The 18,954-nt window shown below is 46.5% G+C and overlaps 1 protein-coding gene across 2 annotated transcripts in view; it reads left to right on the top strand.

Annotated features, from left to right (window-relative positions):
* Window positions 1–1,921: 1,921 nt before the first annotated feature.
* The window catches only part of RFWD3 (ring finger and WD repeat domain 3), a 36,741-nt gene continuing 19,708 nt past the window's right edge, over window positions 1,922–18,954 (top strand). Inside the window, exons 1-7 of one of the 2 annotated variants that reach the window (XM_049786367.1) lie at window positions 1,922–2,414; window positions 4,840–5,033; window positions 8,073–8,140; window positions 10,458–10,634; window positions 10,728–10,819; window positions 14,058–14,172; window positions 16,105–16,330. In XM_049786367.1, coding sequence (XP_049642324.1) covers window positions 1,978–2,414; window positions 4,840–5,033; window positions 8,073–8,140; window positions 10,458–10,634; window positions 10,728–10,819; window positions 14,058–14,172; window positions 16,105–16,330 — 1,309 coding nt within the window. In that variant the 5' untranslated portion in view covers window positions 1,922–1,977. Of the gene's footprint in view, window positions 2,415–4,839; window positions 5,034–8,072; window positions 8,141–10,454; window positions 10,635–10,727; window positions 10,820–14,057; window positions 14,173–16,104; window positions 16,331–18,954 lie in introns of both variants that reach the window. The other variant, XM_049786366.1, reaches the window with a different exon arrangement.

The following is an 18,954-nucleotide window of genomic DNA, read 5'->3' as shown; positions in this document are numbered from 1 at the left end:
TACCTTCTATTCTTGCAGGGCAAACGCCCTACCGCTGTACTATCTCTCTGGCCTCCTAAAATCTTTTATTTTAAATACATATATTTTTTTATTTTTGGGTCACATCCAGCAGCGTTTGGGTTACTCCTGGCTCCACACTCAGAAATCGCTCCTGGCAGGCTGGGGGACCATATGGGATGCCGGGATTCGAACCACCGTCCTTCTGCATGCAAGGCAAACAACCTGCTTCCATGCTACCTCTCCCGTCCCTCCTAAAATCTTTTTTTTTTTTTTTTGGGTCACACCCGGCAGTGCTCAGGGGTTACTCCTGGCTGTCTGCTCAGAAATAGCTCCTGGCAGGCACGGGGGACCATATGGGACACCGGGATTAGAACCAACCACCTTTGGTCCTGGGTCGGCTGTTTGCAAGGCAAATGCCGCTGTGCTATCTCTCCGGGCCCCTAAAATCTTTTTTAAAGACGATCCTATACGCAGGGGTCCTCAAACTTTTTAAACAGGGGGCCAGTTCACTGTCCCTCAGACCATTGGAGGGTCTGACCATAGTAAAAACAAAACTTATGAACGAATTCTTATCACACTGCATATATCTTATTTTGCAATGAAGAAACAATAACAGATACAAATACAATATGTGGCCCGCGGGCCATAGTTTAAGGACCACTGCTAGAGGTTAAGGGGCTTGGCTTGCCTCGCCAAAGAGGGAGGAGGTTAAGTGCTTGAGTAAGGAGCCGCAAAAAAACAAACCCAAAGGGGCCGGAGAGATAGCATGGAGGTAAGGCGTTTGCCTTTCATGCAGGAAGTCATCTGTTCGAATCCCGACCTCATATGGCTGCCAGGAGCAATTTCTGAGCCTGGAGCCAGGAATAACCCCTGAGCACTGCCGGGTGTGACCCAAAAACCACAAACAAAAAACCAAAAACAAACCCCAAGCAGAATTGTTTTCCTGTTTTTGGAAAAATTTGAAAAAATTCAAATTGCAACAAAATTACTTTGGGATTTGTTCAATTTCTCTTCTAGTTGTATTTTATGTAAATGTATTTGAAACAAAAGCTTTGTGGCCTTCGAGCTATAGCACTATGTGGCCCCAAAACAAACAGACAAAAATGCTTGGCTTGGGCCAAAAGCCTCCTGTGGGCCAGGAGGTGCTGCTCAGGTCTCTACTTTGGGGGGGGGGGGGGGCCAATAGCTTGCAGTCTTTTGTTTTGTTTTTGGGCCATGCCAGGTGACAGCTCAGGGCTTGCTTCTGGCTAGGCGTTCAGAAATCACTCCTGGCTTGGGGGACCATATCGGCCATGGGGATTGAACCCAGCTTCATCCTGGGTCAGCTGCTTGCAAGGGTAATGTCCTATCGGGCCCCAAGACTTTTCTTTTTATACTTAAGGGCAATTATCCTTTGCAGAGGGGCAGATCCTAGACCAACTGCCGTTGGGGCTGTCATCAGCCCTTACTGGTACATTTGACTAGTTAATTCCCTTAAACACATCGACAGTGTACCAAAGATGCAAACTTGAAAACAAATAAAATAGGTAATTAAGGGGCTGGAGAGATAGCATGGAGGTAAGGCATTTGCCTTGCATACAGAAGGACTGTAGTTTGAATCCCGGCATCCCATATAGTTCCCCCATGCCTACCAGGAGCAATTTCTGAGCATGGAGCTAAGAGGTAACCCCTGAGCGCTGCCGGGTGTGACCCCCCCCCCCAAAAAAAATAGGTAATTAAAACCATGTTAAGCATCTCAGCTTTATCAAGAATGAATTTTGGGCCATGCCTGGCAGTGCTAATGACTTAGGTCTTCTGCTCAGGGTTTACTCTCAGTGGTTTAGGGGGTACATAAGAGGTGCCAGGAATTCAACTGGGGTTGATGGTGTACAAGGAATGGTTAAATGATATGGGATGATTAAACCAGTTACATCAGCTGCATGGCCTTTTCTTACTATTTTATTTGTACTTTTCAGCAGTTGATGCACTTGCTCAGTGATGGCTGATGAAGCAATGGAGTACGATATTCAGGCACCCTTGGCTCCTGCCTTAGGACAGCCTACTTCTGCAGAAGTGCTGGGCACCCCAGAGCAGCCATCCCTGCTTCAAGCCCCTGCTGTTACAGATACGGTCCCTGAACCAGGAATGCTCCAGCCGATTCGACCACCAGTCATAGCAGAAATGCGAGTCGAGCGTGCAGGTGGAAATGGTTCAGGGCCAGTGTATTTGCGACGGGTTCATTCTGGCCGTGTTCTTCGATTATCTACAGTTAATACTGTGGACAGCTTCATCAGCGGGCTGCAGCGACTTCATGGCGTGCTGCAATTCCTAAGACCTTCATCTTCTGACAGCTATGTGGGACCAGTGAGACTGAGGAGGAGAGGGTCTGCTCGTAGGATAAGAACTGGAGGGTCTCAAAGGACGGATGGTGCCAGGTAAATAGCATGTCCAAAATTGTACGGCAGGAACCAGATTGAAAATTAGAAACCTTACCTTTTGGGTCATACAAATATTCCAGGAATTGGTGTGATTTTTGACAAGCTAGGTATCTTCAACATGAACATTTAATGTAAGTCAGATGAAAATAAAACTGCCTGCCTTATCTTTCAAAGTAACTTGTGGAAATAGATTAACTGGTAGGCTTTAAAAACTAGTTGAAACCTTGCTGGTAATTTCATTGCCAGTCAGAAAAGACTTGGTGCCAGAGATAATACAAGAAGAAAGGCTCCTACATGCATTTTTTTTTTTTTTTTTTTTTTTTTTAGTTTTTGGGTCACACCCGGCGGTGCTCAGGGGTTACTCCTGGCTGGCTGCTCAGATATAGCTCCTGGCAGGCACGGGGGACCATATGGGACACCGGGATTCAAACCAACCACCTTTGGTCCTGGATCAGCTGCTTGCAAGGCAAACACCTCTGTGCTATCTCTCTGGGCCCCCTACATGCATTTTTAACCTGGGTTTGTTCACAGTGCTTGATAAGGTCCGTTGAACATAGCTGAATAGGACCCCTCCTAACAGTCCCTCCTCCTCCAACACATTCCACCCAAAACCAAACTTATTTGTGTGCTTGAGGCCCTGCCAGGGACCAATCACCATCACTCCCAACATATTTTTTTTGGGGGGGTTGGATAACCCTGTCTTAAAAAAATAGCCTTTCAATCATGTTACTTAAATAAAAAATATATTTAATAAAAAAATAAAAAAAAATAGCCTTTCAAGTCCTTTTCCCTTAATAACTATTGTATATTGCACTGTATACTTAATAGTGAAATAGTCTTTGGAAGACAGTCTGCCAGTAAAGAAGCCTTGTGAAAAGTAGATCTAAGTTTTTTTTTTTTTTTTGGTTTTTGGGCCACACCCGGTAACGCTCAGGGGTTACTCCTGGCTATGCGCTCAGAAGTCGCTCCTGGCTTGGGGGACCATATGGGACGCCGGGGGATCGAACCGCGGTCCGTCTCCTAGGCTAGCGCAGGTAAGGCAGGCACCTTACCTCCAGCGCCACCGCCCGGCCCCTAGATCTAAGTTTGAGCGTATCTGATTAAGAAAAATATCACAACCTGCACCAGAGCGCATTGTTGAAAGGAATTTTAAGTTTAAAAAGCCAGGGACTGGGGCCGGTGAGGTGGCACTAGAGCTGGAGCGCTAGCCACGGAACGGGAACGGACTGTGGACTGCAGTTTGATCCCCTGGCGTCCCATATGGTGCCCCCAAGCCAGGGGCAATTTCTGAACGCTTAGCTAGGAGTAACCCCTGAGCATCAAACTGGTGTGGCCCAAAAAAAACAAAACAAAACAAAAAAGCCAGGGACTGAACCGAATAGCATGGTGGGTAGGGCATTTGCCTTGCATGTTGGTCGACCTGTTCGATCCACAGCATCCTATATTGTCCCCCATGCCTGCCAGCAGTGATTTCTGAGTGCAGAGCCAGAAGTAGCCCCTGAACACCACCAGATATATCCCTAAAAGAAAGACAAACTTTGGAGACTGATTGATTCTGGCTGCCAGTGTCATCTCTCATATATCAGATATGTGAGACTGAACTTTGTCTTGGAGAAGAGATCATGATTCTTGTTTTGTGTAGCTTAAACAATCTTAGCAGGGAAGGGGCTGGAGAGATGGCATGGAGTTAGGGCGTTTGCCTTGCATGCAGAAGGATAGTGGTTTGAATCCCGGCATCCCATATGGTCCCCCAAGCCTGCCAGGAGTGATTTCTGAGCTTGGAGCCTGCTGGGTGTGACCCAAAACCAAAAAAAAAAAAAAATCTAGCAGGAAAGCAAAGGTCAAGAATTTATTATAGGGGCTGGAGAGATAGCATGGAGGTAGGGTGTTTGTTTGCCTTGCATGTAGGACAGTGGTTCGAATCCTGGTATCCCATATGGTCCCTGGAGCCTGTCAGGAGTTATTTCTTTTTTTTTTTTTTTTTTTTTTTTTTTTTTTTTTTTTTTTGGTTTTTGGGCCACACCCGGTAACGCTGAGGGGTTACTCCTGGCTATGTGCTCAGAAGTTGCTCCTGGCTTGGGGGACCATATGGGACACCGGGGAATCGAACCGCGGTCCGTCCAAGGCTAGCGCAGGCAAAGCAGGCACCTTACCTTTAGCACCACCGCCCGGCCCAGGAGTTATTTCTGAGTGTAGAGCCAGGGTAACCCCTGAGCACTGCTGGGTGTGACCCAAAGACCCAAACCCCCCCCAAAGGAATTTATTATAGTATAGGGCTGGAGAGATGGTGGAGCAGATAGGACATTTTCCTTGCAAGTGTCTGACCTGGGTCCCCTGAATCCACTAGGATATATATTACTTAGTTCAGAGCAGTGAGACGATTCCTTTATGTCCTGATGTTGGCATCTTTCTATATGTATAGGCCAAGAGCACCTCTGGATGCCTATTTTCAACTGGGCCGGGCCCGGATACATGTGCACAGCTCTGTGGATTCAAACACAGTGAATCCTATCTCTGAAGACTTTGAGGAATCGAATAATTCAGCATCAGACAGTGATAGCTCCACAGACTCTGAAGAGGCAGACCAGCCTGAAAATGCTGGAGCTGTTACAGGAGGTGAGTTTTGGTTCAGGCTTGTATTTGTAGGCTGAATGCTGGAGACGTCATTCTCTCTGGAACTGGGGCTGGGGTCGGTATCACTTAAATTTTTTTTTTTGGGGGGGGGTCACACCCGGCAGTACTCGGGTTATTCTTGGCTCTAGGCTCAGAAATTGCTCCTAGCAGGCACAGGGGACCATATGGGATGCCGGGATTCGAACCGATGACCTCCTGCATGAAAGGCAAACGCCTTACCTCCGTGCTATCTCTCCGGCCCCCACTTAAATATTTTAATTGGCTGTTATTTGCACAAATATATTTTACATTGTTTTTGTTTTTTTTTTTTTGGGGGGGGGGGTTTGGGTTTTTGGTTTTTGGGCCACACCCGGTGGTGCTCAGGGGTTACTCCTGGCTGCCTGCTCAGAAATAGCTCCTGGCAGGCACGGGGGACCATATGGGACACCGGGATTCGAACCAACCACCTTAGGTCCTGGATCGGCTGCTTGCAAGGCAAACGCTGCTGTGCTATCTCTCCGGGCCCATATTTTACATTGTTAAGTGAAAAAGTTTTTTCTCAGATCAGCTAACTACATGATCCTGTATATAGCATTAAGGTAAGAAATAATGTATGTAGTGCTACATTTGTTTTATTTTTATTTATTTATTTATTTTTGGGTCACACCTGGCAGCGCTCAGGGGATACTCCTGTCTCTATGCTCAGAAATTGCCCCTGGCAGGCATGGGGGACCATATGGGATGCCAGGATTCGAGCCACCCTGGGGGACCATATGGGATGCCAGGATTCGAGCCACCATCCTTCTGCATGAAAGGCAAACGCCTTACCTCCATGCTATCTCTCTGGCCCGCTACATTTGTTTTAAATGTCATGATGGTTTGTGGCTCCCAGGTATTTTTTTTCCCTTCAGTTGCGGCTCCCAGGTTTTTAAGCCAAGTGGCTCTTTCTGTCTTTTTTTTTTTTTTTTTTTTGGTTTTTAGGCCACACCCAGTAACGCTCAGGGGTTACTCCTGGCTATGCACTCAGAAGTTGCTCCTGGCTTGGGGGACCATATGGGACACAGGGGGATCGAACCGCGGTCCGTCCAAGGCTAGCGCAGGCAAGGCAGGCACCTTACCTTTAGCGCCACCGCCTGGCCTGGCTCTTTCTGTCTTAAAGATTGCTGACCCCTGTCCTAGAAGATGCAGCAACTCTGGATTTGTCTTTTGGGGGACCAGATTGGGCCACACCCTGTGACACTCTGGTTATTCCTGGGTATGCACTCAGAAATCACTCCTGGCTCAGGGGGACCATATGGGACTCTGGGGGATCGAACCACGGTCTGTCCTGGGTCAGCTGCATGTAAGGCAAATGCCCTACGGCTGCACCATTACTCTGGCCCTCTAGATTTATGTCTTTTTTTTTTTTATTGCAAATAGACATTTATTTGTTTATTTCAGTATGGATTTATGTCTTTTCTTTTTTTTTTTTTTTTTTTTTTGGTTTGGGCCACACCCGTTTGACGCTCAGGGATTACTCCTGGCTATGTGCTCAGAAATCGCCCCTGGCTTGGGGGGACCATATGGGACGCCGGGGGATCGAACCGCGGTCCTTCCTTGGCTAGCGCTTGCAAGGCAGACACCTTATCTCCAGTGCCACCTACCCGGCCCCTGGATTTATGTCTTAATTTGTCTTCCTGCTCTCTAATGCAGACCTTCCACTACCATAATAAAATAGATTATTACCTGATAGATTATTTAAATGGTAAGTGACCCTCTGACCCAATTGTTCTGCGATGCCATCTGATTATACTTTCTAAAAACCTAACTTATTAGAACCCAAATGTATTAAATTGAAAACTGGTAAAGGATTTAGTTATCCAGCCTTTCCTGTATAAACTATATGTAGTACTAGAAATATAACTGGGTTTGATTGTATTTAAGACAATTCCCTTTGGCCCAGAGAAATTGATTGTGTTCAATCCCATCACTGCATATAGTTCCCCAGAGCCAGTCAGGAATAGTTACTGAGTGCAGAGGCAGTAGTAATTTGTGAGCTTTGCCTGGTGAAAGTAAAAACTAACAACCCCTCCCTCCAAAAAAGCTTTAATTCCTCTTACCTCTGGGGACAGATTTTTGTTTGGTTTTGGTTTTTGGGCCACATCAGAGTCTGCTTCTTGCTGAGTGCTTGCTTTGCACATGACTTGAGTTTCATCATTTGTACTATATGTTATAGTTCCCTGCGCCCTGCCAAGAGGACAGACCCTGAGCATAGACCCTGGAGTAAGCCCTTGAGTGCTGCCTTATAGGGCCCAAATAGAAAAAAATTGCTAATGGTTAGTTGGGGAAACTGTCATCCCTATTATTAAAAAGTTACTTAGAGGAGCCGGAGAGATAGTATGGAGGTAGTGTGTTTGCCTTGCATGCCGAAGGATGGTGGTTCAAATCCCGGCATGTGGTCCCCTGGGCCTGCCGGGAGCGATTTCTGAGGGTAGAGCCAGGAGTAACCCCTGAGCGCCAACGGGTGTGACCCAAAAACCAAAAAAAAAAAGTTACTTAGAAATGGAAAGTTAGGGGCCGGGCGGTGGCGCTAAAGGTAAGGTGCCTGCCTTGCCTGCACTAGCCTTGGACGGACCGCGGTTCGATCCCCCGGTGTCCCATATGGTCCCCCAAGCCAGGAGCAACTTCTGAGCACATAGCCAGGAGTAACCCCTGAGCGTTACCGGGTGTGGCCCAAAAACCAAAAAAAAAAAAAAAAAAGAAATGGAAAGTTAGATTGAATCAAGACTGGCCTTTCATTTCTTTTTTTTTGGGGGGGGGGTTTGTTTTTGTTTTTGTTTTTTTTGTTTTTTGGGTCACACCCGGTGGTGCTCAGGGGTTATTCCTGGCTGTCTGCTCAGAAATAGCTCCTGGCAGGCACGGGGGACCATATGGGACACTGGGATTCGAACCAACCACCTTTGGCCCTGGATCGGCTGCTTGCGAGGCAAACGCTGCTGTGCTATCTCTCCGGGCCCCATGGCCTTTTATTTCTAACTGTAATTTCTGCATATGACTTGACAGAACAATCAGGAGGCCTTTCAGAACAAGAAACTAGATGTGTTCCCGGAGAAGACGCCCTACCCAAACCGGTAATGAGAACATCCTATTAATGGAAAAGTTCGGGAGAGGGGTGTGTGTGTATTGGGAAAAAGCCAAAGGTGTGCATGTTTTGCAGGCATAATATTTAGATGTGAATTGCTTCAGTGTAGGTTTAAAAAAAGAGGTAGGAGACCAGGCTTGGTAAGAGTTTCATCTTTGGCATTTCATATGGGCCCCAAGTGTCACCAGGAGTGGTCACTGACTGCAGAATCCAGAATAAGCCCTGAGTACTGCAGGCTCTTGTACCAAAACAGAACAACAGCAACACACAAAAAGGCTAAAAACAAAGGTGGAAGGGCCGTAAGGCAAATGCCTTCAGGACCGATGGTGGTTCGAATCCCAGCATTTCAAGTCCCCCGTGCCTTCCAGGAGCGATTTCTGAGTACAGAGCCAGGAGAAACCCCTGAGCACTGCAGGGTGTGACCCCAAAACAAACAAATAAATAAATAAATGTGGAAAGAGGTATGAGGATAATACATTTTATCTTCCTGAAAAAATTAGTATGTGATGTATCAAATGAGATGCTGGGGATCAAACCCAGGTTTGGCAACATGCAAGGCAAATACTCTATCTACTGTTCTCTTCAGCCCCTTGTGTCACTTTGTTTGCTTGTGTAAACATGCTCTTTTTGTTTTAAATATGTAAGGGGACCCCCCCCCCCACTTTTTTTTTCTTTTTTTTTTTCTTTTTTTTGGTTTTTGGGCCACACCCGTTTGACGCTCAGGGATTACTCCTGGCTATGCGCTCAGAAATCGCCCCTGGCTTGGGGGGACCATATGGGACACCGGGGGATCGAACCGAGGTCCGTCCTACGCTAGCGCTTGCAAGGCAGACACCTTACCTTTAGCGCCACCTTCCCGGTCCCCCAAAATCCTGAGAAATTGGATCCAATGCCTTATTTTTTTTGTCTTTTTGTTTTTTTTTTTCGGGGGGAGCCACACCCATTTGGTGCTCAGGGGTTACTCCTGGCTTAGCGCTCAGAAATTGCCCCTGGCTGGGGGGGAACATATGGGATGCTGGGGGATCGAACCACAGTCCTTCCTTGGCTAGCGCTTGTAAGGTAGACACCTTACCTCTAGCGCCACCTCACCGGCCCCCCACTTTTGTTTTTCTGCCACACTTGATGACACTCAGAAATTTCTCCTGGCTTGGGGGACCATATGGGATGCGGGGTGGTGGTGGTGGTGGTTGGAGGGGTGATTGAACAGCAGTCCGTCCTAGGCTAGCTTGTGCCATCGCTCCAGTCCCTGGACACAGTGTTTTTTTCTTTTTTTTTTTTTTTTTTTTTTTTTTTTGGGCCACACCCGTTTGACGCTCAGGGGTTACTCCTGGCTATGTGCTCAGAAATCGCCCCTGGCTTGGGGGGACCATATGGGACGCCGGGGGATCGAACCGCAGTCCGTTCCTTGGCTAGCACTTGTAAGGCAGACACCTTACCTCTGGCGCCACCTTCCCGGCCCCACAGTGTTTTTTTCTAATCTGTTTGAGGTCATGTATAGCAAAGCTGCTGTTCCTTATTGCTTTTTTTTTTTTTTTTTTTGGTTTTTGGTTTTTGGGCCACATCGGTGTTGCTCAGGGGTTACTCCTGGCAGGCATGGGGGACCATATGGGGGACTCGAACCAACTACCTTTGGTCCTGGATCAGCTGCTTGCAAGGCAAACGCCGCTGTGTTATCTCTCCAGGCCCAGCACCTTCGTTTTAAGAAAAATTAAGAATTTTGTAGGCTCCAAAAGTAGTAGTAGTTTTACAGCTTTCATTACAATTTTGCCCAGTTAAATTCAAGAAAGAGTGACGAATCATTACTTCAGGTTTTCTTCTGGCTTTGTGTTTTTCAACCACAGAAATGTTTCATGGTGTTTTTTTTTTTTTTTGGTTTTTGGGCCACACCCGGTGACGCTCGGGTTACTCCTGGCTATGTGCTCAGAAGTCGCACCTGGCTTGGGGGACCATATGGGACGCCGGGGGATCGAACCGCGGTCCGTCCTAGGCTAGCGCAGGCAAGGCAGGCACCTTACCTCTAGCACCACCACCCGGCCCCATGTTTCATGGTTTAATTCAAGACTCATTTTGGGGAACAGAGTAATGGTACAGAGGTAGTCGTTTGCCTTGCACTCAGCCAGCTGGGACGTCCGGACCTGGGTTTGATCCCCAGCATTCACTATGATCCCCTGAGCCTGCCAGGGGTAATTTCTGAGCTCGGAACCAGGAGTACCCCTGAGCATTGCAAGGTGTGGCCCCAAAACAAAACAACGAAAACACGTTTTGTATCCCCCTAATTTGAATATATCCTGGTTTTGGTTCAGCAGTCTCCCCCAAAGTGCAACCCTCTTGTGGATGAGGAGGAAGGAGACACTTGTACAATATGTTTGGAACAGTGGACCAATGCTGGAGATCACCGGCTTTCAACATTACGCTGTGGGCACCTCTTTGGGTATAGCTGCATTTCTAAGTGGCTCAAAGGACAGGCACGAAAATGTCCCCAGGTAAGGACTTACGCTGAATGCATTCTCTGCCTACTAATTGGGTAGGGTTCCATGAGCCATACTTAACTGTGGCTGTTGTATTTCTGTTTCTAGTGCAACAAGAAAGCCAAACACAGTGACATCGTTGTCGTTTATGCCAGATGTTTGAGGGCTTTGGACACAAGTGAACATGAGCGCATGAAGAAGTAGGTGACATGGTGCTGCCTAGCAGGAATGTCTTTGTGGCATTACAGATTCTTCTGAGAAAGGGAGGTGGTGTGCATCACTCAAAGTGGGCTGCTCGGTCAGGCTTTTCTTGGGTTGTACTAGGATATTGGTGTGATGCTTTGGTTTCTAAACCATGTCTAATCCTATGACTCCTGTAAGATTTGTTCTTCATGAAGATTTGTTCTCCATGAAGATCTAGGGTTGTCTTATAGCATCTCACTGGCTCTAGACTTGGTTTTTTTTAATTGTGGGGGCCATCTTTAGAGTGGGGGAGGAGCCTTAGGGTGCTGGGAATAGACTGGACTTAACAGGACAAGGCATGTGCTCAGCCATTTTCTAGAGATAGAAAATATATTGCTTGATTGTGTGTGTGTGTGTGTGTGTGTGTGTGTGTGTGTGTGTGTTTTCTCTCCTGCCTTTGATGTGTGTTTTTATTTTTGTTTGGCTCAGTACTTCTGTGTGTGTGTGTATTTTCTCTCCTGCCTTTGATGTGTGTTTTTGTTTTTGTTTGGCTCAGTACTTCTGTGTGTGTGTATTTTCTCTCCTGCCTTTGATATGTGTTTTTGTTTGGCTCAGTACTCCTGGCTCTGTGCTTGGAAATTAACTCATGGCCAGTTAAGGGATACTGGGGATCAAACACCATGGTTGGCTGTGTGCAGGGCAAATGCCTTACCAAGGCTGCTATAGCTTCAGTCTCTTATTTATACTTTTTTTTTTTTTTTTTGGTTTTTTTTTGGGGGGGCCACACCCGGTAACGCTCAGGGGTTACTCCTGGCTATGTGCTCAGAAGTTGCTCCTGGCTTGGGGGACCATATGGGACACCGGGGAATCGAACCGCGGTCCATCCAAGGCTAGTGCAGGCAAGGCAGGCACCTTACCTTTAGCGCCACCACCCGGCCCCTATTTATACTTTTTAATTTTACATGATTTTTTTCATTGTTGTTGGGATTTTTTTTTTTTTTTTTTTGGTTCTTGTTTTGGGGCCACACCTGGTGATACTCGGGAGTTACTTCTGGCTTTGTGCTCAGAAATCGCTCCTGGCTTGGAGGGGTCATATGGGATGCTGGGGATTGAACCTAGGTCCATCCTGGGTCAGCCACGTGCAAGGCAAGCACCCGACCGTGCTATCGCTTTGGCCCCACATAATCTTTGTTGTTTTAACATTTATCTGATATGTTTTTTTCTTGCCATTGTTTTTGGGCAATACCCGGCGATGCTCAGGAGTTAAATTACTCCTGGCAGGCTCAGCATCCTATGGAATATGGAGGATGGAATTCGGGTCTACGGTGTGCAAGCCAAACTTTGACCCTGCTTTGTTATCTCCTGGTCCCCTTCTTGCCATTGTCTTAGAACCTTTTTCTTTTATTTTTTTTGGTTTTTTGGGCCACACCCATTTGATGCTCAGGGGTTACTCCTGGCTAAGGCTCAGAAATTGCCCCTGGCTTGGGACCATATGGGACCTGGGGGATCGCACCGCAGTCCTGATCCTTGGCTAGCGCTTGCAAGGCAGACACCTTACCTCTAGCGCCACCTCGCAGGCCCCAGAACCTTTTTCAATGTATGTGTCACAAGTAGATGAAAATAAACCAACAAGTTAGTGCTTTTGTTTTTGTTTTGGGGGCTACACCTTGCAGTGATCAGTAGAATTGCTCTTGGTAGAGTTCAGGGGACCATATGTGGTGCCAGGGATTATTAAGCCTGAGTTGCCTTGCATGCAGGGCAAACATTCTAAACCCAATGTACTATCATTCTAGCCTCTTACTGCAATTTTGATCTCGTAGATATCTTTTTGGCTTTGGCTTGAGCAGAGAAAACTTGACTATTAATCATTTTACTTTTTTTTTTAGTCCCATTCCTTAGTAGGAGCCTAGGATTTTTTTTCTTCATTTTAATTTAACTTAATTTAATTACAAAATAATTGCTGCATTGGTAAAGCTGCCAGTGGAACTGTGGGACAACCCAGCTTGCTTCTCCTGCTCCTGCCTGCCCCGTGGTCTGTGGGGCCCCAGCCCGTGTGCGCCCCCCCCCCCCCAAGCAATAGTTCTGAGCTGTGTGTGCTATTGGGAGGCCAGGTGGCAAGACGCCTAGGACTAGCAGGTGGAACTCCGTAGGAGCCTAGTTTTGGATTGTCACTGACTACATTAACTGAATCCTGTTAGACCTATGAGTTCAATTCTTTGTGCTACTCTTATGTGGTATTATTGAACTTGATACTTAACCCATTTATGTATATAATGTATTATTTTTGGGGGGGAGGGTCATACCCTCACGCCCGGTAGTGCTCAGGGATTACTCCTGGCTCTATGCTCAGAAATCACCCCTGGCAGGCACAGGGGACCCATATGGGATGTTGGGATTTGAACCACCTTCCTTCTACGTGAAAGGCAAACGCCTTACCTCCATGGTATCTTTCTGAACCCCCTATGCATTATTATTTATTTATTTATTTTTGGTTTTTGGGCCACACCTGGCAGTGCTCAGGGGTTACTCCTGGCTATCTGCTCAGAAATAGCTCCTGGCAGGTACGGGGGGGGGGGGGGGGAACGGGGGGACGGGATGCCGGGATTCGAACCAACCACCTTAGATCCTGGGTCTGCTGCTTGTAAATATCACTGCTATCTCTCTGGCCCCATATGTATTATTGTTATGACACTTTTTGGACCACACCTTGTAGTTCTCAGGGTCCACTCCTTTTAGGAATTGGTATTTCTGGAATTGCTTAGGGACTATTTTTTCTCTTCCCCTCTCCCACCCCTCCCACTCCCCCCGTTTCACTCTCTCTCTACTCTTTTCTCTCCTTCCTCTCCCGCCTCTCTTATTTTTAGATTTCAGTTTGGTGATATCAGGAATGACTTGGCATTAATCAGGACTAGATGTGGTGCCCAGAATTGAACGATCCCTTTACCTTATCTCTAGCTTTGTCATGATACTAGTAGACATTATGTAAGTCATAAAATGAAATTTACTCTGTCCTCTTGATGAAGAAAATCTTTTCTCGGGGCTAGAGAGATAGTGCAGCAGTAAGGCATTTGCCTTAGGTACAGAAGGATGGTGGTTCGAATCCCGGCATCCCATATGGTCCCCCGAGCCTGCTAGGAGTGATTTCTGAGCGTAGAACCAGGAGTAACCCCTAAGCACTGCCGGTGTGACCTAAAAACAAAAACAAAAACAAAAAATCTTTTCTTATCTTCCAACTTTCTACTTGACTTTCTTTAGTTCCTTAGAAAAAGAGCAGACACTCCGGAGGAAAGCAGAATTAGACTCTGCACAGTGCCGGCTCCAGCTTCAGGTTCTATCCGATGAATGTAATAAGCTTCGTGTTCGTGTGAAGGTAAGTTTACTGTCTGTCTCAAAGAGCTTGTAAAAAATGAAGAGAAGTGTTGCATTAAATAATTAATGATGGAGCTGCATAGAGGTGGATGGAGAAGGATGGATAGAGGAATTTTTTTCTGCCATCCCAGACCACGTGGCTCCGCAATCCCCATTCAGCTGGCGGGTCCCAGATTTACGTGAACGGCGGAATCAGACTCATCTCTAAAGAGAGCTGAAGTTCATCTCGGATACAGGAATTTTTTTTTTATTTTTTTGGTTTTTGGGTCACACTCGGCGGCACTCGAGTTACTCCTGGCTATCTGCTCAGAAATAGCTCCTGGCTGGCACAGGGGACCACATGGGACACCGGGATTCAAATCAACCACCTTAGGTCCCGCTGTGCTATCTCTCCGGCCCCCGATACAGGAATTTTGATGTAAATAGAATTTTCTGATTTTTCAGGAAGTAAACATGACCAGATTTTTTGTTGTTAACAGTTTTGTTTGTTTTGGCCATACATACCTTCTGGTTCTCCTATCTTTGCATTTAAGCATCACCTTTGGCAGGATTCAGGGACTATAAGACGATGCAGAGGTAGGCCCTTTGCCTTGCATGTAGCTAAAGTAGGACGGACCGTGGATCAATCCCCTGGTGTCTCATATGGTCTACCAAGCCAGGATCGATTTCTGAGCGCATAGCCTGGAGTAGCCCCTGAACGTCACTGGGTATGGCCCCAACCCCCCCCCCCCAAAAAAAACCCAAGTTAGCTGTGTGCTAGGCAAGCACCCTACCCCCTTACTATTTCTCTTGCCCCCCACTGGTTATTAATTTCTAATGTCTATTTAAATTTATACTATTATAAATTATACAGCAGTCTGAATTTTTGTGGGGGCAGGGGGAGGTAACACCAGTAGTGCTCAGGTGTTGTTATTCCTGGTTCTACACTCAGAACTCACCTGGCAGTGCACAGGGGACCATGTGAAATTATGGAAGGCGAACCCGGTCAGTTTCATGATAACAGCATGGCAGATGCCCTGTCCACTGTGTTGCTCAGCCCTAGTCTTATTTGTTTGTTTTTTGGCCACACCTGGTGCTCAGGGGTCACTACTGGCCCTGCACCTAGAAATTGTTTCTGGCAGGCTCGAGACTATATGGGATGTCGGGAATTGAACCTAGGTTTGCCCCAGGTCGGCTGCGTGCAAACTAAAAGCCCTGCTGCTGTGCTATTTGGCCTTCCCCGGCCCTGGGTTTTTAATGAATTTACCAAGTTTAAGACATTTTATCTGGGGCTGGAGAGATAGCATGGTGGTGGGCATTTGCCTTGCATGCAGAAGGACAGTGGTTTGAATCCCTGCAACCCATATGGTCCCCTGAGCGCTGCTGGGTGTGAACCAAAAACAAAACAAACAACAAAAAAAGACATTTTATCTACTGAATCTTTAATCAGTATGATTTTTAGAATAAAACAACTGTTGGGGCCAGATACATAATACAGCAGGAAGAGTACCTCCCTCACACACAGCAATTTGAATTCAATCTTTAATATCCCCTATAGATCAGGGTACTACCAAGAATAATCTTAGCTCAGTCAGATGTAAGCCTGAGATCTACTCCAAAAGCAGAAAAGGAAAAGGACTGTTGAGTACTTTAGTTTTTTTGGGTTATGGATAGGAGGAAGATTACAATATTTTTAGGGGCCAAAATCCCGTTTAAATTGGGTTACAAGGTTAAAGGTATCTGACTTCATTAAGGACTTTGAAGCCTAGTATTTTCTAGTTCTGTGCTATCTTGGATCTCTTAATGAAAGATGTTCAAACTGTATCAGTTCTTGAAACTGCTTCACTTGAACGTTTTCAGTAAGTGCATAAGAAATACCCCGGTCAAGAATTGTGCAACAGAGGAAAGTAATTTAGCAAAGCCAAGCTTTACCTTTACCAATTTTTCATTTTAGGACTTGCAGAAACTTGTAGAACACCGGGATCAGATTTCTCAGAAGTTTGGGGACTCTGAATTCAAACTCCAAAGTGACCTGCCCTCAAGCCAGGGCCTCCACAAGTTTCAACCCCACAAGATCTTTAATATTTCTCAGACTGGACACTGCCGCATCATGGCGTATTGTGACTCTATGAGCTGCTTAGTAGTGTCACAGCCTTCTCCTCAAGCTGCCTTCCTTCCAGGTCAGGCCATTGAGCGGGGGAAGGGTCAGACCGAGCAGGCTTTGTGCTCTAGACCAAATACTTTGCTGGGGATCAAAACTGGGGCAACCACCCGTAAATCAAGTGCCCTACCTTCTGTACTGTTTCTCTGTCATCTCCTGTTTCTCTTAGTTCTCTCCTTTTTTCTGGGGTGGAGCGGAGGGTGGAGTTGGCCCAGGCCCAGCTGTTCTCTGGTGTTCCTCCTGCTCAGTGCTCAGAAATTAATTTGGCAGGCTCAGTGGAAAATGCGGAGTATGGGGGAATAGAACCAAGGTTGTCCTCATCATGCAAGGCAAACACCCTGCTCTTGCAATATTGCTCTGGTCCCTCTTCCTTGCCTTTTTGTGGGCTACCTTCATTATTTTGAGAATTTCATCTTGAATTTTATCTTTTTTCTTGGTTTTTGGTCACATTCAGCAGCACTTGGGAGTTACTCCTGGTCCTGCTCTCAGAAATTATTCCTGGCAGGTTTGGAGGGCCATATGGGATGCTGGGAATTGAACCCCAGTTGGTCTCATGCAAGACAAATGCCCTAGGGGCCGGAGAGATGGCATGGAGGTAAGGCGTTTACCTTTCATGCAGAAGGTCATCGGTTCGAATCCCGGTGTCCCATATGGTCCCCCGTGCCTGCCAGGAGCTATTTCTGAGCAGACAGCCAGGAGTGACCCCTGAGCAATGCCGGGTGTGGCCCAAAATCCAAAAAAAAAAAAAAAAAGACAAATGCCCTACCCTCTGCACTATTGCTCTTGCCCAGGATATATATTGGGGGGGGGGGGTTGGGTCATATCCAGCAGTGCTCAGCCTGGCTTTATGCTCAGAAATAGATACTGGCACCACATGGGATGCTGGGATTCGAACCCAGTGGGGTTCGTTCTGTGTTGACCATGTGCAAGGCAAACGCCTTATAGCTGTGCTATTGCTCCAGCCCCCAGCACAGATTTTTTTTTTTTGCGCTTTTTGGGCCACACCCTTTAACCCTGGCTATGCACTCAGAAATCACTCCTGGCTTGGGGGACCAGATGGGACGCCTGGGAATCAAACCACAGTCCAGTCGTCTTAGGTTATCGCATGCAAGGCAAACACCCTACTGCTTGGCCACCATTCAGGTCCCTATCCCAGGATTTTTTTTTTTTTTGGGGGGGGGCCACACTCGGTAATGCTCAGGGGTTACTCCTGGCTATGTGCTCAGAAGTTGCTCCTGGCTTGGGGGACCATATGGGACACCGGGGGATCGAACCGAGGTCCGTCCAAGGCTAGTGCAGGAAAGGCAGGCACCTTACCTTTAGCGCCACCGCCCGGCCCCCCTAGCCCAGGATTTTTATGATTTTCTCCTTCTGATAAACTTTATGTTTATGGTGATACCAGACTTTAGATTCCAGTCTTTGTATTTTGCCACTCAGGCACATTAGCTATTACCTTTTTGCCTCTTTTTTAACCTGCTACTCTTAGTTTCTCCTTGTTTTCTACTCTTAGTTTCTCCTTGTTTTCCTTGATAATTTACGTAGAAACTATTTATGCTCCTTTGTTGATGTAAAAGCCTGTACATCCGTTTTCTGTTTGTGTCTGCAATAAACTTTGTCCAGTCTAGGACACTAAAACGATTCAGGACACCCTTAAATCTACCAAGTTGCCAAGTTGAATTGCATAATTCAGATAGTTGACACTTATTTAATACATTCATATAGTCTAGTAGAATAGAATAATAAATTTTTGGGTTTTTGTTAGATGCCATACCTTGTGGGTGCTTTTGGGGCTACTCTGGATTCCCTATGCTGCTTAGGATCATGTTATGTATATCAAAAGTGCAAGCTAGGCCTCTCACATGCAAAGTCTGTATATCACCTGCTGAGCTCTCCCACTTCTCAAAAATGTTTTTTTTTTGTGTGCTTTTTTGTTTTTGTTTTTGTTTTTTGTTTTTTTGGGGGCCACACCTGGTAACACTCGGGTTACTCCTGGCTATTCACTTAGAAATCCTGGCTTGGGGGAACCATATGGGATGCCAGGGATCGAATTGCAGTCTGTCCTAGGCTAGCACATGCAAGGCAGACACCTTATGGCTTGCACCACTGCTCCAGCTCCTCAAAAACAATTTTTAAGAGGTCTGTGACATACCCATTGTTGACACGGGGGCTGGGCTCTTCCTGGTTCTGTGCTCAGAATTGTATGTGGTGTCACAATCAAACTTGGGTGCGTTACATACTTGTTAGGTACATGATACTCCTGTTCTACCTCACCACCTTTAACATTTGTCTCTTTTCCTCTCCTGGGATTTATTTGAAACACTTCTGATAAACAAATCCTGCCACCTTCATACAAATGTCATCATTTTTTTGGTTTTTGGGTCACACCCGGCAGCGCTCAGGGGTTACTCTTGGCTCTATACTTAGAAATCGCCTCTGGCAGGCACGGGGAACCATATGGGATGCTGGGATTTGAATCACCATCCTTCTGCATGAAAGGCAAACGCCTTACCTCCATGCTATCTCTCCGGCCCCACAAATGTCTTCTTTATATGTCATGATCTCGTTCAGTTCTAATAGTTTAGTTAAGGTGGACTCTCTTAACTGATAGCCATCTCTAACACAATTTTTTTTTTTTTTTTTTGG

The sequence above is a fragment of the Suncus etruscus genome, chromosome 14, assembly GCF_024139225.1.
Source record: "Suncus etruscus isolate mSunEtr1 chromosome 14, mSunEtr1.pri.cur, whole genome shotgun sequence".
Classification (NCBI taxonomy): Eukaryota; Metazoa; Chordata; class Mammalia; order Eulipotyphla; family Soricidae; genus Suncus; species Suncus etruscus.
This window is presented reverse-complemented; position numbering and strand designations above follow the sequence as displayed.